The 25,118-nt window shown below is 32.1% G+C and overlaps 1 protein-coding gene across 2 annotated transcripts in view; it reads right to left on the minus strand.

Moving 5' to 3' along the window:
* The window catches only part of LOC134718949 (zinc finger protein ZFP2-like), a 39,508-nt gene that overhangs the window by 12,562 nt on the left and 1,828 nt on the right, over nt 1–25,118 (minus strand). The window contains exons 1-5 of one of the 2 annotated variants that reach the window (XM_063581818.1): nt 14,600–14,685; nt 8,285–8,383; nt 6,989–7,198; nt 5,768–5,908; nt 3,155–3,469 (exon numbers count right to left, since the gene is read on the minus strand). In XM_063581818.1, the coding sequence (XP_063437888.1) occupies nt 3,155–3,469; nt 5,768–5,908; nt 6,989–7,198; nt 8,285–8,353 (735 nt within the window). In that variant the 5' untranslated portion in view covers nt 8,354–8,383; nt 14,600–14,685. Of the gene's footprint in view, nt 1–3,154; nt 3,470–5,767; nt 5,909–6,988; nt 7,199–8,284; nt 8,384–14,599; nt 14,686–25,118 lie in introns of those variants that run through there. The other variant, XM_063581819.1, reaches the window with a different exon arrangement.

Here is a 25,118-nt window from a genome sequence, read left to right on the forward strand (position 1 = left end):
AACCTTCTACTTGTGGTTTTAAACATTGCGATATAATTAAATATGATGGGATAAAAATGTCCTCTACATATATTTTAAATCTTTGGAAATCATACATGGTAACACATCTGAAATCTGTACCCTGTTACTTATCAAATAATACATTAGACAAAGAGAAAATAAACACATTAATTAATTTCATACTATAAGTACATACCTTGCAGGAGATAGCAGTCATGTTGTCTGTCTTTTTTTATATCTCTTTAATTTATATTGATTACGGTAATCCATGGTTTAAAGATGCACTTGATTATGTTAAAATATTATGTGAATCTGGTTTATAGGTGCACTTGTTTATGATTTTATAATGTTATATTATTTACCACTACTAGTACATTCTATAAAGATATTCCTTTTTCACTCATTGTCATATAAAAGAATATAAGTATTATTACATGTATACTATTTTTTTCGGATAATATAGTGCACATTTTTCAACCTCCTGCTTCCCGGACAGTTGGTTTAAATGTAAACGGGAATCCACAGTTTGCATCCTGGGCAACTGAGGAAATTGTAAACAGGAAATATTTGGAATAAACAAGTATCAATTTAAAAAAAAACCAAAAAAAAAAACATTGCGATATAATTTCAGAGCGATTGAAATACTTGTACACAAGTTATTATCCAGAAACTAGAAAAAATGCTTGTTGTGGGCCTCTTTTGGGCCCCTAATTCCTAAACGGTTGGGACCATCATCCCCAAAATTAATCCCAACCTTCATTTTGTGGTATTGAACCTTCGGAAAAAAATTCATAAAGATCTCTTCACTTAAACTAAAGTTATTATCCCAAAACTAATGTGTCTTTGGACGACCACGACGCAGACAACGACATTATACGATCCCCCAAAAAATTGGGGTCGTTTATATATCTGTCACTCCAATTATAATTCAAATTGGGTGATTGCATTGACACTTACCAGGTGTGTGTAATCTTATCAATTAGTGTATAAATCAAAATCAAACTTTATTTATATAAACTGTTATCACAGAGATATGTCTCGCCTTTTTGTAATTTTGATTATGCAAATGTTGAAATCAAAAGATATTACACAAGTTATAGTTACCTATAGTTGTTAATGTTTGTGTCATTTTGATCTTTTGTGGATAGTTGTCTCATTGGCAATAATACCACATCTTCTTTTTTATATTATAAAGTCAATGAACCACGAGTCCATGACTGAGTTACATGGCTAAACAATCTCCATGTAAATGAGATTTGCCAATGCTTATACAACTATAAGGCTATTATTTGAACTTGGAATTATTTTTAATTATGGAATTTGCTTTATTTCTTGTTATTGAAATTTTTAATAAATTCCATGTTTATTCTGTACTGAAATGTTCTGTGTTGCGCACAACACTTTCTATAATACAAAGAAAATAGTATATTTTCAATAGAATGTATAGTGCTGTGCACGACACTATCTAACCAAAATACATTGTAAGGAAAGTGTTATTAACTGCTCAAAAGATCATAATACCAAATAAACATGGAATTTATTAAAACTCAAGAAAGTTTGCAAATTCCATAATTAAAAATAATTCCAAGTTCAAATAATAGCCTGTTAACTGCATACCAAATACCATCATGACCATTGATTTATTATAAGTCGTTCCCAAATCTGAATACAAAAATTAACAAGTAAACTATAGAAAAGTTTTAAAGTCAATAAGAAGGGGTGATGCTATATACCGGTAATCTTCATGGAAATGATACTTACAAATGCCAATAAATTTGCATACCAAATATCATTGACTTAACATAAGCAGTACATCTTAAACTGATCTAATCACAAACTTATACATGTAAACTAAGATAAGTTTTAAAGTTGTTAGAATATGGCTTATACAACTGAATACCAATTAACATTAGCCAAACACTTATTGTTTCCCTTGAATTGACCAAATCACAAACTTACGTATACATGGTAACTCAGAAAAAAAATCAAAGTCAATAGACCATGACTAAGGGGGCGGAGCCAAATTATCAGTCTCTCCATGGAAATAAGACATGCTAATGCTTACACAACTGCATACCAAATATTATTGACCTACCACTTGTGGTTCCCAACAAACTGATCTAATCACAAACTAATACATGTAAAATAAGCAAATTTTTGAAGTCAATAGACCATGACTGAGAGGACAGGGCCAAATAATCTCCCTGGAAATGAGATGTGCTCATGCTTATACAACTGCATACCAAATATGATTGCCCTACCACTTGGGTTCACCATAAACTAGACCTAATAACTAACGTTGGAAACAGCATACCGATGTCTCACTTTTTGACTCCGTCAAGATGAAACAAAAATTGATTTCTAATATTTCTTCTTTCATTTCTTTAATACTATTGTAGATCTGCAACTTATCTTACATGTCTTATATACATTTTTAATTTTTAGTTTAAAAATAATAGATTATGATCTAATAATTTAATTTTGGACATAACACGTCTTCTGATTGGCTGACATTATTTTGTTATAAGCCCATAGACATTATTTGTATGTATATGTGACCATGACGTCATCAATGTTTTTTCATGCTTTTCTACCGTTTAAAATGGAATTTAGGAATTAAATTATAAGAAATGGCTGTAATATTTTTTCTGTCTAATATTCTAAATAACATCAAACATATGGTGCACACTGTTAAATAACCCGCTACGCGCGTTATTCAGTGTGCACCAAATTTTTTATGTTATTTCCTCATAGACAGAAAAAATATTACAGTCATTCCTTAAATGAATTTTCAAATCTGGAACACTAAACAGGATCAGGTAAAATTCACCAGACACAACAAAATATGTACATTTATATATCACTCAGTAAATTAGTTTTTATAGAATAACTAACACAACATAAAATCCTTCAAACAATTTACCACAGAATGAGGGGCCTGAGTGGTTATTTTCATTCTTTGTGATCCTCGCATTTTTGCTATCGTGATCTGTTTTTCTGCAGATTTTTTTTTATATTTCGTGATCCGTGATTATGGAAATTTATTTTCTGTGAATCTTGATTGACAAAAAAATCAACTTGTGAATAGTGATGAGATCCCCCTCCTTTAAATCACGTCCCACAAGAATAGAAAAATCAATAATGAAAATCATACCTTCAAATCTAAAGACTTATATTTCTTCCCTTGGTGCCTCCGTGTGTGTAAGATAAAGCTACTTTTTACACTGAATTCTTCACCACATATTAAACATTTAAAAGGTTTAAATCCAGTGTGGGATCTCCTGTGTATCTGTAAGTCATATCTGTTTAGAAACTCCTTCCCACATAAATCACAGTTGTGGAACATTTCTCCAGTGTGTGTTCTTATGTGTGTTCTTGTCTGTTCCCGTGGGTGATTAAACTGAGTAAACTCATTACTACCTTTCACATAGTTACTTTGTTCATCTTCCGCATCTGTTTTTATGTACATCTGTAACACAAAATATGTATACATCAACATTTTAAAATATGTGACTATGTGGTTCCAGTTCATTTTAAACAAAATGTAAATTGGGTAAGGATTTTTTCTCATTTAATGGCTTTTGATTTTTTAACATTACAAGATATAACCAGATGTTCCACAGGGCGCAGCTTTATATGACTGCAGAGGTTGAATCCTGAAGACTTAGGGCAAGTATGGACACATTATTCACCAAACTTTTTTAATCCCCCTGGGAGCAATTCTCCCCAAAACTTGATCCAAGCCTTTCCATTGTAGTATAAAGTGAAACCGTGTAGTACAATTTCAGGAAGATCCATACACTTGAACACAAGTTATTGTGTGGAAACTAGAAAAATGCTTGTTTTTGTCCCTTTTGTATCCCCTAAATCCTGCATAAATGATCCCAGCCTTGCTTTTGTGATTTTGAACTTTCTGAAATCATGTCGGAGAAATCCATACACTTACGCCCAAGTTATTGTCCAGAAACTACAAAACTGCTTGTTTTTGGCCCTGGATTCCTAGACTGCTGGCACAATAACCACTTAAATGAATCCAAACCTTCTACATGTGGTTTCAAACAGTGTAGTACAATTTCAGAGCAAAAGTAGAAAATTCTTATATCAGGCCCCTTTTGGGCCCTTATTCCTAAACTATCAAAACCATCATACGCAAAATCCATCCCAACCTTCCTTTTGTGGTTTTGAACCTTCTTATTTAATTTCAAAGAGATCCATTAGCAGTCAGGGTACTTACTTAAACAAGTGGTTTTCTAAATCACTGATTCAAGTAACATTATTTCCATAAAGGTTGGAAGTTAGAGTTGTCTTTCTTTAATAATCACCTATTTAAGTAGTACAAATTAATCACTAGAAGAAGTGATTTAATTCTATTGTAGCTTTAAATATAGAATACTAATGATCCAGGGACTAATTATGTTTCTAAACTTATCAGAACCAACATCTGTGTTGTCTAGGATGACTAGGTCATCTCAGGTGATGACCTTGTACTGAATCTAGGATAATGACATAAAAATCACTTGTTTAAGTATCAGACCTCAATTTCCTTCCCAAAAATCACTTCTTTTAATAACCCCCACTAATTTCAACACCCCTGAACAGTGAAATTTTTTTTCGCAAACAGTACAATTTTATTACATAATCTGAAAGATGAAACCTTAAACTTCACAGGAAAAATACTCCCACTGCTGTGAAAAATCTATTAAGAAAGTATCAGTTCATTATGTAAAGCCATTATTATAGCATTTTTTCAACTAAAATAGAATTTTTAGCTAAATGATAGCATCACAGGCATAAATCTTACTACTTAAAAGAAGCAAAAAGTTCATATTTTTTAATTTCACTAATTAAAAGATATTATTTAAACCTATGTGTTTAAAATTTTGAAAAAACTACAAAATCCCAATTTGTGACAAAACCTCGAATTTGCTACTTAAATAAGTGATTTAAAAATCACTTATTTCAGTAAGTCCCTTGACTGATTAGTGTAAACTAAAGTTATTGTCCCAACACCAAATGTGTTTCTGACAGGACAAAGTAGACAAAGACTCAAAGGACAATGACATCATACCATTATATTTTGGCAGTCGTATCAAAATGAATGAAAAACAAATAGTCATCAAAGGTATCAGGATAATAATTAAACACTCTAGACGCACATTTCATTTTTATAAAGACTCATTAGTGACGCTCAGATCAAAATAGTTATAAAGCTTAATAAGTACAAAGTTGAAAAGCAATTGAGAACCTAAATTCCAAAGGTTGTACACATAAACAAACAACCATTGAATTACAGGCTCCTGACTTTATAGAGGCACATACATACAGAACGTGGCAAGGTTAAACATGTTAGTTGGATCCCAACTCTCCCACTAACCTGGGACAGTGGTATAACAGTGCAACATAATTAGAAGTCTATAGGAGAACCTTTTGGATTTAAACATTGCTTAAGTGAAAATTGACAAAAAAATCATTTTGGAAAGTTATCATAAGGATTAACAAGCAATTTGAGAGTACTGCACCAGATAAAAACTACATTATACTGGAACAAAATGCTAACATGTTCTATAACTTTTCATGAAGTTAACAAAAAGAAACATGCACAAACATTTGAACTTAACCTTTTTAAATTATATCATGTAAATAAAGATGTTGTATGTTATCAGGTTAATCATATTTATCATGCTTATCATGTTTATCACATGTGTCTATCATGTTTATCTTAGTTTCTTGCATGTACTTTATGTTTACAATGTTAAATGATTCTTACCTCTACGTCTTCCTCCAACTTTTCCTCTTTAATTGATTCATTATTTTGTTGTGGTATTATTGCTATACTGTCTTTAATTCTTGTGTCACTGTTTCTTTGTCTTATTGGATTGGTTTGGATTTCAGGCCAGTTTTCTATACCCTGTTTAAACATATTGGATGTTACACTATGCGTTGTTTTAAATGTTCTCTCAATGCATCTTTGAAGCTGATAGGTTATCAATATTGTTAAAGGAATCTTCTGATTCTGAAGTTTCGCAACAATTTTTTTTTTGCTTTTGCTAATTGTTAAATTTGATCAAATTCTTTCACGAGTATCTGTACTTAGATACAAAATTAGAGATTTCATGTGTACTGAAAATCTGCTATCATAAAAATATTTTTAATTTTTGCCTGTCATTCATTGATTAAGTCGTTGATGTTTTACTTCCTTTTTTAAACTACAGTGAAACCTGGCTAACTGAATCCTATATAAACCAAAAACTTGTATAAACCAAACATGTTTGTAAGCACTGTCATATCAAACAATGTGAATTGTGAACCTGATTAAACCAAACATTGGCCAAAACTGAACAAGATCTTAAGTCCTGAAGAGGTTCGGTTTAAACAGGTTTCACTGTATATTTTATTAGCCCAAGTAATTTTTATGTACTTAAAGAAGTAAATACCAACATTCTAAAGTATTTGTAGGATACTTATACAAAATGTATTTCATCAACTTGTATAGGTAACAACAAATTGGGCTTAGACATTCAAATATTGTTACTTATACAAGTAAAAAAGTTATCTTTCTTTTCTTGAATTCTTAGAATTCCTTTAAATTTGCTCTAATAGAATGTATATTGTCTGTCCTTTGAAGATTTCTTTATTAATCCTTTAAGTGTAACTTCATGGATAATGAAAATCTCATTGTGTGTTATCTTCAGAACAATGCTCATTTACAAGCTCCCAAGGGGCAATTTTTGAAGGCTTTGCACAAAGATGCAAATACTTAGGGTCTTTGCATAATTCGATTCTTTGTTGAATTAATGAGATGAAACATATGGTGTGAGAACCTGATATGGAATACACACAGTCTCCATGTGGTTGCTCTTAACCAATCATATTCTTAGAAATGTATAGGAGGTAAAATAAATGTTTATTTCCAAAACTTCTCTTTGTAATTTACAATATGTTTGACATACATGTATATATGCTAAAACAATTAAAAAAAAAATCTTACCAATTTTCTTTGACTTTCTCTGTCCTTTAACAAAATGTTTAACCTTTTAACAGCTAACGAATTTTCAATTTGATGAAAGGAATCTTTTGTTTCTGAAGTTTTGCGACACATTCTTTTTATTTTTGCTGTCACTAATTGTTCACTTTGATGAAATGCTTTCCCAGTATCAGTACTTATACAGGAATTAGAAATTTCATATGTGCTGCAACTCTGCAAATAAAGGAAACAATTTCATATTACAGTGAAAACTAACTATACCGAATCCTTTATAAACGGAAAACCTGTATAAGCCAAACATGTTTGTAAGCACTGTCGACTATCAAATAATGTGCCTTGTGAACCTGATAAACTTGAAACATCGGCCAAAAGAAAACAAAATCTTTAGTCCAAAAGAGATTCAGTTTAGCCAGGTTTCACTGTATATTTATAACAAATTTATGTTTTGACACACAAGCTATTGTAAAAATATTTTTTTTCTTTTTACCCATTGTTTAAGCCATATATGTTTTTATCCTTTTTTATTTCCAATTATTCTCTTTGTATTTACAATATGTGTGACTTATGCTGACACAATAAACAACTTTGGAGTTTGATACATTTAAGTCAAAAACTTTGGTTTTAGTGAAGATCATTCATCCGTTAGGGGCATCGTCACTTGAAAACTATGATGCTATTACTTGTATCATGATATTGAGGTTTTTTTATATTTAATGCTTTTTTATTATTATGTTTATTATCTTTTACCTTCTCTGTAACCATGGTAACATTCGTACTTGTTATATTTTTTGAGAATAAACTGTCTATCTATCACAAATTATTTTGCAAGTTGGATTCTCATAATTGACAATCATCAGTGGTGTCAATGGGGAATTGTGATTAAGGAAAAACATTGTTTATTATCACATACATGTCAGCAACACGACGGGAGCAGGATCTGCTTACACTCCCAGAGCACCTGAGATCATCCCTACATGTAGTTTTTGGTAGGGTTCATGTTCTTTATTCTTTAGTTTTCTATGTTGTGTCATGTGTTCTATTGTTTGTCTGTTTGTCTTTTTCCTTTTTAAGCCTTTGTTTTGTCAATTTATTTTTTGATTTATGAGTTTGTTTGTCCCTCTGGTATCTTTCATTCATTATCATTATAGTTTATCCAGCACAATGACATCACTTAGATGCTTGATGAATGTCAATAGTGCAGGAATACAGGCATTCCTCTCTATCTGGTAAGTGACTTCATACACTCATAATTGATAATTTTTCCAGTGAAGGAAAAACTCAAAAGTGGTCTATTCTTACCTTTTTTCTTTTTCTTTCTCTGTCCTCCCTCCTTATAACATCAGCAGATTTTTTCTTTCTTCGTGGCATCTTTCAACTGTTAAGACTTTTTTTTATTTCCTAAAAAATAAACCAGTTATATTTCAATCTTTACATTGAACAATTTCAAAATGAATTTATATTGGTGATTCGTGAAGTACAATTTTGAAGAACAACAAACATAACTTGTATCAAAGCATTGTAAGCACTGTAGGCAGGTCACCAAAAACCATAACAAATGTAATTTTAATAAAATGCTTCGCTGAGCACAGCCTGATACGACCACAGATATCTTACTCTAACCCTGATCAGTGTTGGCAAATTTGGACACAATTTTCATGTTTGATACTGCCTCAATTTGGATTGTGATAAAAATTTTGACATAATATAGGTTTGTGACACAAAATAAATCACATGTGGTCAAGGATCTTACAAATCTATTGCACAATACTGTGCAATTAAAGATCTTGAAACTTATAAAAAATATGAAAAATTTTGACTCCTTAAAAAAGATCTGAGAAAAAATTCCCCCCCCCCTTTCAACTTTCTGAAACACCCTCGGTGCTAATACCCCCGAAACTCAATCTCAGTGCAATCTCAGCAGTAATTGTGCATCAATACAAACTGAACCAGTTGCTCTGAATTATGATTGTGATCAAATTTTTGACATAGTACATGTATGAGTTTCTGACAAAAAAATAATGTCAAGATCTTACAAATCTATTGCGCAATTAAAGATTTCTTCTTCTACAAATGTAGCTTTTAAAAAAATTTGAATTTGAATGAATTGAAAATTGAAAACTACTACCACCCCCTTTCTTTGCAATAAGTCCAAATCCTGACATTCCTTTATACATAATTTACAAGAAGTGTAAGGGAGGTATATATGAAAATATCAAAAATTGTACTTTAATGTTTTTGAATTACCTCCCTTACACCACGTTTAACATAACTGTCAACTGACCCTTATTCTATGGGTCACACCCGAGATTTTCACAATTCTGAGGGATCACCAGGAACACCCGCCGGGTCATTGAAATAACCCGGGAATTCTGAAAATGCCTTGAGATTGATTTTATAAGTAATATTCCTTTGAAAAACCTACAAATTCGTAATTCTTCCTTGAACAGGAAGTTCATCTAGCTATGTAAACTGTCAAATTAAATGACCCATTAAGTGCATGGCTTCACTTGACAGCTTTGGTATCAAACACACTGTTAATTAACACCAATTACCTTAGCTTTAGGTTGTAAATAAATTTCACTATTGGTTTACAAACATATATTTCAACTAAGAGTTACTTCCCCTTATTTGTCACCATTCAAGGGTGAAAAAGATAAAATCATAAAAATATAAAATTCAAATACATATTGAACATGTTGAAAAATAACTTTCCATTATTTTTATACCTTTATCATTGTTTATACAATTTTCTTTTAAAAAGTTGAAAATTATTTTTTACATATACATGATATATACTACCTTTTTTAAACTTTCAATGACTGTATTTCTATATTTTATCATAGTCTAATTTCCTTATCATTTATAAGGTGGAGTGCTTAAAAGCTACATAGGCAGTACACTCAACTTAGTGTTTGATGATTACAAAAAGTAAAGAACACAAAACTCTGTTACACAAATTTATAAAAATCTTTAAAAGTGCAATGAAAAAATAATTAATAAGATTTAAAATGATTAACCAAGTGAACATGCATTGATGTTTTGGTATCTTTGATATACATTGTAAGAAAATGTACCATAAATACTAAAATTCAGCTCAAAAAGTTTGTACGCGTTATGACCTGAGATTTTATTCTTCAATGCAGGTCATGACCTGAATTTTCATCGTCACAGGTTGACAGGTATGCTTTTAAATTGTCTTAATTGTCCATTGACCAGTAAAACCTAGTTTTCCCCATTTTTTGCCCTTATTCCAAATATTTTGAGCCATAACCCCCAAAATCAATACTAATCAATCCCATCATGGTATGGAAACTTGTGGAATAATTTCAGAGAGATTCATAACGGTACACTAAACTCAAATTATTGTTTGAAAAATGCAAAAATGCTCATTTTAGCCCCCTTTTGGTCCCTACTTACTGAACTATTGGGACCATAACCCCCAAAATCGATCCCAACCTTCCTCTTAAGTTGTATTGAACCTTCTGGTAAAAATTTATAGAGATCCATTCACAAAGCTAAAGTTATTGTCCGGAAACTAAATGTGTCTTCAGACGACGACACAGACGACATGATAGCATTATATCATGCAAAAAAAAATCGTTGTATCAAAACAGTAATTTAAACATTTTTCATGCCTAAAATGAATAATGAGCAGATTTGAGACTCTACATTGTATCTATGAATCATTACTGACAATAAGGGGTCCTATTTCAAATGAGGGGTCTGCAAATTGAAGTTCCAGTCAAATTCATGGATAATTATAAATTTCCCAATTTGATAAAAATGGGCATATTTTCCCAAAAAAACAGGGTAGAGGTAGTTTTGAAGAAATCTGAGGATGGGTTCTGATCCTGAAATCCATGGCTTAAAATATGAAATCCTAAATGTTTAAATAAATTTAAATCCTGACATCCAGAAACTGGAATTTGAATTCTTGCATCCCTAAGGAGTCAATTCAAAAATCCTGAGCTTAAGAACACTCAACCCTGAAGTCCCGATAAAGGTCCTATCCCCCTCTTATAAGTATCGTCTTTAAACTACAAAAATGCCTGTTTTTGGTCTTTAATTCCCAAACTGTTGGCACCATACACATGTAACCCGAAAATGAAACCCAACCTTCTACAATGTACATGTACTTTTGGTATTGACATTGAAAGTGGGTCTCATTGGGGTCTAAGTGTGACGTGGGATTACCGATTTTTTTGTTAGCGTGACACGTGAAAGTCAAATTTTTGTGGTGTGAAAACGGGAAATGTCTGGCGGAATCTGGGAAATGACAAAAAATGAGAATTGCTTACATACATATATATAGTGTAAGCGGGATACAGGAATCTGACAAAACAGTAAGCGGGATCCAGGATCGAAACCCCAAAATGAGACCACAATTTAACATTTCCATTTGCAAGAGAAGACATCCAAGTTATTAAATTTTGCTGTAAAACCGTGGAATTTGGAAATAACTATATACAGTGAATGTTTAATTAGACCTTAAAAGTGGCTAACTGTCATAATGTATGTATGTACTCGAGATTCCGCCAATTTAGACGCACGCCTCGATTGACTGCAAGTCAATCAAAAAAGGTGGAATATAGTCCTTATTGAAAAGAATACAGAATCAGAGCTCCAGATAAGGATTCACAAATTGGGGTTTTTACCCACCATTTTCTTATATAATTGGGTGATAAAGTTTTTTTATTGCATTATCAATTCCAGTTCACCCCTCATGTTAATATCAAATTGGGTTTTTCACCACCAAGCTCCTTAATGTATTGGGTGTTTTCATCAACACAATATTGAATATTTAGGCAATATCAACCCTAGATTTTTTTCCATCTTAAATATGTTTCTTTCTTTGTTTAGCTATTTATTTGGTTTAGGGTTATTTGCTAGCTGTTTTATTTGGTTTATTCACTGAGGAGCAATAGTAGGTTCAATTTGTGTCCCGTTTTAAACCTTCTGCCAGTTTTGTGTTTTCTCACAAAAATGGATATGTGTATTCACAGGCACTCGTCTTGTACCTTTATATAATAAATTCTGAGACCAGTGACAGTGCCTGTATGTGTATTCATAAATTAACTGTAAAATGAAATAAAAATAGTATAAGAACTCTAATTATACATGAATGTTTTTGTTTTATTCAATTTACATAAATCTAGGTTTAGTTGTCTTTTATTAGAACTTTAGGTTTCTGGTGCTTTATCATGTCATAATTGATTTGGCCTTTCACTTTTTCCAACTGATTTTGTTTTTGACGAAAACCCGATGTTTGATTGCAATGTTCTTTTTAAGGTATGCATACACGCCCGTGCGTTCGATGGACGCTTCCTAATAAAACTGGTTGGGTCTTGTTATCATCAGAACTTTCCCTCAGCTTTTCAAAAGAAGCAGAAAACATGATTTTATTCAATATTTTTATCGGACATTCACTTTCGTTTGAATTGAATGTATGTTATGATAAATCCCGAGCAATTGAAACAAATATGACTTCATGACACATGCTACATTTATTATGGATAAACGCTGAGAAGATTGATATGTTTTCAAAAACATGTGTATACTTTAATATTGAGCAATGGAAAACTCCAACAGGGACCCATTTCAGCTACTTGATGCAGGGATCTATTTTTAGGATGAAAGGAAATTTCCAATTATGAATATTATAAAAAAAGATTTACGCAACGACTGTAAACAGATAAGGGTAAATAACGTAAACTGTAGCCAATAAAAGGGTTGAGAACTAATGTTTTTGGCATATAATTTGGTTTCCCTTTGAATTAATTGGGTTATAGAACCCAGGGGCGGATCCAGGACCTCGATGTCTGGGGGGGCACCATGAACCAATTTTTTTTTTTATAAATATATATATGAAGGTGTGAGTGGGTGCAAGGTTTGTTTTGTTTGTTTGTTTTTGTTTGTTTTTTGGGTTTTTTTGTTTTTTTTTGGGGGGGGGGTTAAATCATTGTTGCTGTATTTCGATATGTTTTAAGTTTTTTTACTTTTTCACTTTACTGCCAATTGATCTTTATTCGACCTATACATGCATCAAATATTTGCCACTGACCGTTTAACAACCATGCAACAATCAAACAATACATAACATTCTTTATATTTCATCACCTCTATATTCTTTTATCTATATTTTTTGGCCACGCTTCCAGACTTACTTTTTTGCACATTATTTAAATATCTGCAAAACACCTTCATATCTTTACAACTGGTGACCTTTTGCATAGTCTCACATATGTACATGGTAATTGAAACAAGAACAATAAAAACAAATATAACTGCATGCTTTGTCTTTTAGATGCATTAGGGGAAAGGGGAGGGGGAGTAAAACAAATGTTGATTACCCTTGAAAATAAGAGGGGAATGAAATTTTACATTCCTTTTAAAAAAACCATATCTTCTAAGTTATCAAAAAATAAATAGTTTAATTTGTTGCTGAATAAATTCACAAAAAGAAAGTTTAGGAAAAAAACGTACATTTAAAGGAAATGTTTGTACCTATTCTCAAAATACACAGATCAGAACCTGGTAATCGATCTTAATTGGTATTGTATTATAAACCAATACAAATTTGTACTATTCTACGGAAGCGTATTAGCGCCTTTTTTTTTTTTTTTTTTTTTTCCTTTGTTTGCGTTATAACGCAAACTCTTGCGTTACAACGCAAACCAAACCTTTGCGTTATAACGCAAACATTTTGTTATAACGCAAACCTTTGCGTTGTAACGCAAACATTTTGTTATAACGCAAACCTTTGCATTATAACGCAAACATAGGAAAAAAAAAAAAAAAAAATGTGTGGCGCTAATACGCTTCCGTACTATTCCAATCATAATGTAAATGTATTTTACATAAAAGCATTTGCATAGAGACATTACACACATATGTGTCAATGTTTACACACCCACCGATAAGTTGTCATAAATCACGCATGGGGACGCTGGTATTAATTAACCGCCAGTTTAAGAAGTCCAATCAAGCTGTGACAATTTCCGCACTAGATAAGAAGATTCAGTAGCGTTAAAATTATGTCAGAAAAAAAATTTGTTGACCTGAACTGGTGCCCCGTTCCTCCCCCCCGGTAAATCCGCCACTGGAACCCAACAATGGGCAATTGCATTGTTTTTTTTATTATTTGTATTGCGTGATCACGCAAATACGCAGCTTATCTGGAGCTCTGCAGAACGCAAGTGAATCATTATCCTCAGTACATGTATCCGCTGTACATTGAATGTACAGCGGATACATGTACTGAGGATATCCACTCCCTGAGGATTAATGGAGATGTGTCCACTCCTTTACAATATTATCCCACCACCAGAACAATCCCCACCCAACACTACCCAAGGGAGCGTGTAGGACACCGGGAAGTCTGTAATTATGGTGGAGGAAGCCGAAGTACTCGGAGAGAACCACCGGGTCACTCGGTTGAAACAGACAAACCAGAGAGATATCAGAAGAGTAATCTCCAGGTTAAAGTAGGGACTGGAATAAATATTACAGTGAATGTTCCTAACGGAATAAATGGTATAGAATATTTGTTCCAACAGGAATAGATTTTTGAGGTTCATTTTGTAAAATGGACATGATTCTAGTTCCTCTACTTACCAATTAATCAACACTGACAACAAATGTTTACACTCAGGCCAAGTCTGAAAACCGGAAAAGATAATAGAACCAATCAAAGGGAGTTATTCCCGAATAAATACCTGTGGGGGGAGGGTCTAAAACGCGGAAGTGGAAAACGCGGAAGTGAAAAATGGGTGTATTATTACTAATATCTCTGGAACCGCTTAAGCTAAATCGATAAATAAAACTGATTTTGGAAGCTATTTCATAGTCTATTAGATAAAATTAAAAATATATATATTTGAAAATGCTTTTTAACCGAAAAGTTGACCGGAAGTCATTCTTAGTGTGACTCTGGCAACACATTTTTGAACATTAAAACTTAAATTCACGAAAAAGCATATAACCCGGTCAAAGTCTGTAAATTGATTCTTGAAGACATTTAAATGACAAATAATATGATATAAAGGAAAAAATTAATATATTTCTATAAAAGGGCAAAAAGTTGACCGGAAGTCCCCCTTGTACACAAATGTTGAAGTGAAATTTCCAACTTTGAATGAAAATTCACAAAAATATAAAAAGCCCGGTCAAAGTCTGTAAATTGATTCTTAAAGACATTTAAATGACAAATAATATTATATAAAGAAAAAAATAAATATATTACTATAAAAGGGCAAAAAGTTGACCGGAAGTTACCCTTGTATATAAATGATGAAGTCAAATTTTCAACTTTGAACTAAAATTCACAAAAAATAAAACGCCCGGTCAAAATCAAGAACATGATTCTGAAAGACAATTTAATAACATATAATATGGTATAACGAAAAATATAAATACATTACGTAAAAGGGGTAAAAAGTTGACCGGAAGTCACCCTTATATATAAATGATATAGTAAAATTTTCCACTGTGAACTAAAATTCATAAAAAAAACATAAAAAGCACGGTCAAAATCAAGAACATGATTATTTTATCTTATTTTATTCAATTTCAATAGTATCAACATACTTAACATTCCTGATATTTCATGTATTCCATTTAAATATCTGATCTGATAAAGTTTTTGTTTCTTTTAGTTTCCATTTCATCTAAGTTGATATCACCGATTTTTCTTTTATTCACAGGGAGTGATTTATTAATTTCGGTCGATTTTTTTTTAAATTTCTCATCTTTAATATATATTCATTTTGTAAGATTTATTCCCCTATAGAAAGTCGTTCTTGTCAAGTTATAAATTCCTTGAACGAGGTTAAAAAGGGAAATAAATGTACTTTTCAGGAAGTTAATTGCTTTTGTATATAGAGCCCCTTTTTAAGTATAGAAACCGTACTGACCAAAATAAATTTTTCAAACAATAAAATTCTCATAAAGTTAGATACTATTTCTCATTTTTATCGAACTTGTCCAGTAATTTAATTCCCGAGTGATACGAATGTTTGAACAAATCCGCATTTAGTAAGATTTTATTTCTCATAAAAGTCGTTCTTGTCCAGTAATACAAGCCTTGAACAAATTTCGATGTGAAAATAAATTCTGGAAAAATGAATTTTTCTCCGTTTTTGAACTTGAGAAACTTTGTAGATTTATTAAATCTATTTCTGTGAAAGTCTATCCTCTCCTGGTTAATACAACTATATGTTTATTTATCATTTGTGTAAATATTTATCATATTAATTTTGTATTTCACACATGCTATCACGTCGCGTACGGTGTTGGTGTTAGTTTTGGTAACGTTATTTTGACGTTATTTTTCATGCATTGTATAAATAACGTCGTACTTTTTTTTTTATTTCGTGCAGCTCAATCATACAGCATAATTAAATAAATTATTGTAGTGTTTATCAACAAAGATTTTGAGCTCGATCTTTTCAATTCAATTTTATGGAAAAACGAGCAGGAAGACATATGATTTTTTTGGGACCACTTGATAGATATAAACCTATGGATTCAGGAAAGGTATCACTGTAATTCATTGAAATTTTCCTTTAGACCAAATTTTGGAGACTTTTGTGACATGTTCACCCCCCTTTTTTGCTATATTTTGTATCTAAGAAATGCAGATTGGTGCCATGGTTACACCCAAAAGGGATTATATTTCACCCTTATGACCATTAGAAATCAAATCTATGGAAGATTCTCTTTCTACAAGTATATACATGCATAACACACATATAAAGCCTTCTTTGTTAGACAGGAGGGGAAAGAGGGTGTTTAAAAATTATGAGTGTCAATTTTAAGTTTTTTTCCTAACTGTGTATTGCTACCTATACATGTTATATCAATCCGATTCCACTTTGAGGGTTCGATTTCTTCCTTGTAGCCTTAGCCTGCTCTTTTCGAAATCTAAAAGGTTGACTTTTATGTGCAAGAGATATTGCTCGCTATTAACACAGGTCAGTCATTTATCGCCCCCTTCCGACGGACTTTCATTGTTTCACAAGACCATCATACTCGCAAATGGTGTCAAGGGCTTATTCTTTTATCCGCTTTTGATAATTTCCGAATAAATTTTTTATTAGTTGAATCGTTTGTTTCATCGCCTGTATTGAATGTAATGGGTGCAAAAAAATCCCTGAACAGTAGATTTTTATATTATATAGTATTTTTTGTGCTATTATAATTTCAAAATTCCCCCCTCCAAAACTGTATAATATGACTTATCATACTTGTAACAAAAATGTAAAAAACGGCGTTTTGTGACATTTTGACTAGACAAAAACAAAAAGATCGCATTTGTTTTTTCTTCAATATTTTCTCATAAAAATTTTGACACAATTTTTTTTCATACACTTAAAAAAAAAGTTCCACGTTTGAATAAAATTTCATATCGTGGAAAAGACTGCAACTGCCTATTACTTTTCATAAGACACTTAACAAATACGCCAAAACGTCAGAAAACGGCGAGTGTGACATTTCAACGGATTTAATAAAATGAACAATTTAGGACATAATTTAAACAATACCAACTAAGTGAAGACATAAAAATTTGTATATTTATTGTATAATTTTGACACAGGAAGGGTGGATATGTAAATTGTGGTTTTGATCTGCAGCATTCATTCGAATTTTGAAGAGCTCCAAAAAATATGCGAGATTTGGGTTTTGTGACAAGATTTCAAGATTTTCAAGATTTTATTGTACACTCTGACAGTTTACACTGTTACAAGAGGCAGATATACATAATATACAGCTTGACAGAAGTGGTATAAGATTTGTATAATAACAGAATAAAATTGAAATAAACATATATACAGGTCAATTGAATATAGGTCATCAAACACACCGTAACATACGGTTGTTTGACACGTGATTTAAACGATCAAAACAAATACACATATCATGACATACATACATATATATATATTTAATATGATCAATTGGATTATAACACACAACTTGAATTAGGTAAGTACTAGACAGTTTCTTTGATCAAAAATACTTCATGATTTTTTGCAAAAATAATGCGACATTATTGAGTACTTTTATATTACAATAGTATAGCAAACCAAAGAGCTTGTCCTCTGTTGGATTAAAAAAATAATATCTTGGTATATGCATTTTTCTAATTCTTGCAATATTAGGGTTACAACATACTAGCAGATAATGAAATTCATTTCCTATCACCCCCATGTCACATAATGTGCATATTCTGTCCTCACGAGGTATATTTAACCATCTACCGGTTTCTATAGGGAATTTTAAATTTGAACATCGCAGTTTACTCAATTGTACTCTGCGTTGTTTATTTAGTTTTACCAAGTAGCCTTCAAGACAGAAATCCCTTTTAAATGATAAATAAAGTTCCCCTCTTGAGGCACTTTCAGCCATACTGTGCCATTTTTGTACAAATTGGTCTTGTAAGATTTGTTTAACATAATATTTTATACAATTTTTACTAAGAATTTCTTGGCTATCCCATACAAACGATAAGCCAACATCATTCAGTATAGATTTCACATTCAATAACCATTTTGATTGCATATTTGCTGAACAATGCATTTCATACAATAACTTATACATAATACTAGACAGTTTAGAATCATTCGAAAGTAGCTTTACCCAAAAATTAAGTATACGTAATTTTACATGTATGTCTAGTGGATATCTACCTGTTTCGCCGTACACCATGAAGTTTGGCGTTGATCTACGGACAGAGAGCACTTTTTTTAGAAATTGCAAGTGCACAGTTTCCAATATGTCTAATTTTTCATATCCCCAGATTTCACTCCCGTATAAAAGTATAGGATCAATCAAAGAATCAAATAGCTGAAGCTGTAGATCTACTGGAATAGATATATTCCTAATCTTTCTATATAGAGCATAAAGTGCTTTCTGTCCTTGTTCTGCTAACTTCTTTTTTGTTATAACAAATTTCCCGTTTTGGTTTAAAAGCAAACCAAGATACGGGTACGACTCCACTCTTTCAATAATTGAACCATATAGTTTAAAATTATCACGCATAGTGTACTTTCTTTTGGAGAATACCATTACTTTAGTTTTTTCAACATTTACTGACAGTTTCCATATATTACAATATTGTTCGAATACATTTAAACACTTTTGCAATGCAGCTGCTGATTCAGCTAAAATTATTGTATCATCAGCATACAATAGTATAAATAACAACAAAAACGTATTTAAGTGTTCAAGAGCTTTTTGTGATACGGTTTGGAGTCCAGATATACCATTTTCACTGAAAAAAGTCTCAAGGTCCGAGAGAAATACAGAAAATAAGAAAGGAGATAAATTTTCCCCTTGACGAACACCAACTTCACAAGGAAAAAATCCTGATAACTCACCCCCCTTTTTGATGCAAGACTTGATATTGCCATACATATTATAAATAACTTTAAATATCTTTCCCGTGATATTACAATTTATAAGTTTTTTCCAAAGCCCCACCCTCCAAACAGTATCAAAAGCTTTCTTGAAATCTACAAAAGTACAGAAAAGTTTCTTATTATTATAAAAGTATAATTCTATCAAAACATGTAGTATAAATATATTGTCATTTGTACTATATCCTTTTCTAAATCCGGCTTGTGCCTTTGGTATAGTTTCTATCAGTTCAGCATACTTTGTCAACCTACTATTAAGTACTGCTGTAAAAAGTTTACCAAGTGAGGACACTAATGTAATGCCTCTATACGAATCTGGGTTGTTCATATCGCCCTTGTTTTTGTATATAGCAATAATTATTCCAACCGTCCAGATTTGAGGAACTACACCAGTATTCAAAATCATATTAAAAATCTCTTTATACATAGGCAAAGTAGCATTAATGGTTGATTTAATATACTCATTAATGACCTTATCAAACCCAGGGGCCTTGCTGTTTTTTAAATTTTTCACAGCATTCAAAATTTCTTCGTTTGAAACTTCACCATTGAGTATATTATTTACAAAATCATCATCACAGTTTGGCAAGATAAATTCGTCATCATCATCATCTGGATGTTTATCAATATTCAAATTCTTAAAATACTCATACAAGTTATCGAGATCAATTTCATCTCTTTTTGAAGTAGATTTATTCAAATTATTTAGAATATTCCAGAGCTCTCGTGGTTCACCTTCAGATGCACTGCGCAAGTCTTTCTCTGCCTTAAACTGGAAGTCATTAAAAGCCTTGCTCATTGCAATCTTATAAGCCTTCGCGCGATACTTCAAATCAGCTCGAGAATCGTCTGTTTTAGAGAGATAATGTTTTCTCTTTGACTTGTGGAATTCAGATCTCTTTTGATGACAAATTTTATCAAACCAGGGTTGAAACACCTTGTTTTGCCTATTCGGCTGGTTATTTCGAACTACCTTTTCACCAAAACAATTATGCGCTGAATCAATAAATATGCTGTTAAAAAAATCTACAAAATTGTCAATATCTGATTGAAACGTGTCACTTTCAACATTTAATGTGACAAGTTTTTTGAACAAATCTTCAGTCGAAATTTTGTCCTCAACCATGTTAACAAAGTGATCTTTCATCTCATTGTTCCACCGAACAGGTATATTTACCGTGTTTGGAGTAGAATCATTGTTATGCAAATCAGTAGTAACACCTGTTGAGAATATAACATGTAACCTGCAATGAACATCTGAGTATAAAGGGTCAAAGTCAATGACCTCGAATTCCGACAAAAGTGGAAATAGATCTGGCGATACAATACAATAATCAATAAGACTCGTCTGACTACTCGTAACACGACCAACCCCCTTATCTGAACCCACTCGTCCATTGCAAATAAACATGTTATTATTTTTGCAGAAACTTAATAGCTTTGATCCAAATGTATTACATCTACCTGTATCCTCATTAGCTCTGGCTAATGGGATATCATACAATATCAATTTTTGGAAGCTATGAAAATAATTATCTATTACATCTGCACCATCAAAGTTCAAAATTTGTGCTAAATCATCATTAGGATATATAAAGTCTCTACCTGTGCCGCATCTGGCATTTAGGTCACCAATAAGGATAGTATGAATATTTTCCTCTTGAAAAAAAATGAGCTCATTTTCTACTTCATCAAATGCCTCTACAGAGGAATACCTCGAGTTTTCAGGGGGTATATAGACACAACCAAGTAAAAACTTTGGTTCATGTCTTAGGTTAAATTTCAGCCAAAGAACATACTCCGAATCACTAGACAGGTAACTTAAGTGTGATTTTAATAAATTTTTAAACACAACAACTATCCCCCCAGATTTTCTGTCAAATTTTTTGCGGTTTTTGGAAAAATATTCATACCCTTTCGGAACATTTAAGATATCTAAATCATCAGTTTTTGATTCACAGAATACACAAATATCATAAGATTTAATGAGTTCCTGAAATTCAGGGTAATTAAGCTTTTTTTTAAGTCCACATACATTTAGACAAGATAATTTAATCTGAGATGACTGTCCTCTTGTATGCCTGTCCTACATATTCTGTACAATTGGTTGCTGATTTACACCAGTAGGAGGTCCAAAGTGTTTTAGCAGAAAAGGGGGGTCTTGCTGATCATTTCTGTCCATCTGTTTGTTAGGGGCTGAATGATTTTGACGGTTGTTTTGATAGGTTACATCTTGTGGAAAAATCCTACGTCCGTCCACATAAAGCTTGTCCTCCTTGAATCGGACTCGTCTACCTGCTCGTTGTTCCCTCTTAAATATGGGCCATAATATATTTCTACGCTCCATAATTTCATTCGGAAATTGCTCATAAATGCTGTAATGAGTGTCTTTCAAATTGTCGCGTGCAGCCTTTAATACCCTATCACGATCCTTCCTACGCTCAAACTTTGCAACAATGGTGCGTGGTTTACCATCTTGTCGTGGACGTAGACGATGTACCACATGAAATTTGATATTGTCAAGGATATTAAGCTTTTCCTTTATGAATTTTTGGAGAACTTTCTCAGTTTGGATATTGTCACGGTCCTCTTTTTCACATGTATCCTCCTCTATACCCCCGAATAAAAGATTCTCCCTCATAGACCTTGCTTGCATCTCCACAACCCTTTCTCTTAAATCATAATTTTCTTGTTTAATTTGATCTCGTTCCATTTCGATATAGTTCAACCTTTCATTTAATTCCGAGTTATTACCTTCCGTTCCCTTAACCCTATTTTCCAGTCTGTTTACATCATTTCTCATCTGTACTATTTCATTCTCCATTCTGGAAAATCTATTTTCTATGCCGCCAAGTCTTGCGTCAATCGAAGATAATGCTTGCAGTAAGTTTGGTAGAGTGTCAATGTTTTGCAATTTTGAATAAATATCATTTAATACCGCCTCGAGATTGGTCATCTGTCTTGGGTCGAGGGGGGAGGGCTGGTCAGAAAAGGACAGTTTTTGTTGAACATTTGAAGCCACGACTGCTGGTGTGTTACACGGGACGTTATATTGTGATGTATGACCATATAATACTTGTCGGGCCTGTTGAATACTATTCCCAACAGGTGTATGACATGTGGCAGGTCTATTGTTTACATCATGATTTGGTGTCTCCGCCATTTTGTGACAAAATAGAGAGTGTCAGTTCATCAATATTTATCACGTTTTTGTATATACTTGCTATTTACAGGTGAAATATTATATCTGTATCAATATAATTCAACTTCAGGTACTCCATTCCTTATGAATTTGCATTAAGTACACAATATAAGACATTCATGTGAGAGCGCCCATTACCCACTTCTGTCTAGCCCGCCATGTTTTTTTGACAAAGTGACAGAAATACAAATTTCAATAAAATCATTAATTATGCCACGATCTTTTGAAATGTTGTAACAAAATTTTTTATTTATTTTTTCCTAATTATATACGGAATGAAAAGACATATCAATTTTGGGATAATCTATTTGAATTACCTTTGAAAATCACTCTTAACTTCACCCCCATCTATATTTTTTTTCAATTTTCGGCTTGACCACCAAACAAAGTGCACTTTTCGTCCTGGTCAGATGCGTCCAGTTAACGATGACGTCATAAATAAAACATACACCATTAACCCCAATGACTACTCTTGCTAGGAGTACAACTTTTTTTTTAATAAGTTTAAAAAATGGCAAAAATAACTTCAAAGCAAGGCTGATCATATGTCGCGGTGTTACTTGTCCACACGCTCAAAATCAGTGTTATTAGGGATCATTCGAGTAACAAAATGAATAAAAGTATTGATTTTAAGGCATATTCCATTTCTACTTTTAATTACGCACATTTTGATATATACATTTATATAGTTATCAATTCCGAAACTTCTAACAAATGCAATAAAGGCGAACTGGATTTGCAAAACCCGTATTATCACCAACACCGTACGCGACGTCTATGTCTTATATATGTTATATATATTATTGTAATATCTTCTCTGTAACTATGTATTTGGTTTATGAGAATAAAGATCATTCATTCATTCTTCTAAAATTTCTAAAAGTACATGTAATTCAATATGACATTTTTCTTTAATTAATTCTAGGGGTATTGTCAACAATAAACCCTGCCAAACTTTGTTGACTGCAATTAGTATTAATTGTCGGGTAATTTATGACAGGTTGTTGATTAACTACTACCTCATTTTTATCTAATAAGGCATGATTAGTGTTTTCATCAGAGTTTGTTTGTTTTATAATTTCCTGTGAAATAAGATTGCCTTAAGGATCAGTATCCAAGATTGGAAAGAATTAGACTGAAAAAATGGCTTATCGTTTTTTTAAGTATTCAAGTACTTCTTAAATGACTTACAAAACGTCAACGTATATTTCATAATGATAAAAAATAAAAACAATGTCACAAAAAAACAAAGCCAGCCCAAATCTACTGGTAGCTCTTTCCAATTATTTTCTCTTTTTAAAACGGCATACATACTTTCAGAACTCTAGCTTGTTACTCAAAATAAGGATCAAACATGCCGGGATATTTTTCAGTTAACCATTTACCAGAGTGATTTTGTATTGCCGGAGTTATATAAATGTAATTGGACTAGACCGTCAACTTATAAATTAGTACATTTACTTTCTGTTAAAAACACTAAGGAACACTGGAGTCGACGCACCCGTAGTTAACGAACATTTCAATAGATATATAACTCCGGCAATACAAAATCACTCTGGTAAATGGTTAACTGAAAAATATCCCGGCCGTGCTTTTTATGTTTTTTATGAATTTTAGTTCACAGTGGAAAATTTTACTATATCATTTATATATAAGGGTGACTTCCGGTCAACTTTTTACCCCTTTTACGTAATGTATTTATATTTTTCGTTATACCATATTATATGTTATTAAATTGTCTTTCAGAATCATGTTCTTGATTTTGACCGGGCGTTTTATTTTTTTGTGAATTTTAGTTCAAAGTTGATAATTTGACTTCATCATTTATATACAAGGGTGACTTCCGGTCAAATTTTTGCCCTTTTATAGTAATATATTTATTTTTTTCTTTATATCATATTATTTGTCATTTAAATGTCTTTAAGAATCAATTTACAGACTTTGACCGGGCTTTTTATATTTTTGTGAATTTTCATTCAAAGTTGGAAATTTCACTTCAACATTTGGGTACAAGGGGGACTTCCGGTCAACTTTTTGCCCTTTTATAGAAATATATTAATTTTTTCCTTTATATCATATTATTTGTCATTTAAATGTCTTCAAGAATCAATTTACAGACTTTGACCGGGTTATATGCTTTTTCGTGAATTTAAGTTTTAATGTTCAAAAATGTGTTGCCAGAGTCACACTAAGAATGACTTCCGGTCAACTTTTCGGTTAAAAATCATTTTCAAATATATATATTGTTAATTTTATCTAATAGACTATTGAAATAGCTTCCAAAATCAGTTTTATTTATCGATTTAGCTTAAGCGGTTCCAGAGATATTAGTAATAATACACCCATTTTTCACTTCCGCGTTTTAGGGTCTCACTAATTAGCAACAAGAAGCGTCAAGAAGCGACGAGAAGAATAATTTTTGCGACAAGAAGCCTCATTGAGTTTACTCAACACAACCATCTTAGAGATAGGTATTGTCCACCCAGTCTGGAAATTTGCATCACAGAGCTTATTA

The sequence above is a fragment of the Mytilus trossulus genome, chromosome 5 (genome assembly GCF_036588685.1).
Source record: "Mytilus trossulus isolate FHL-02 chromosome 5, PNRI_Mtr1.1.1.hap1, whole genome shotgun sequence".
NCBI lineage: Eukaryota > Metazoa > Mollusca > Bivalvia > Mytilida > Mytilidae > Mytilus > Mytilus trossulus.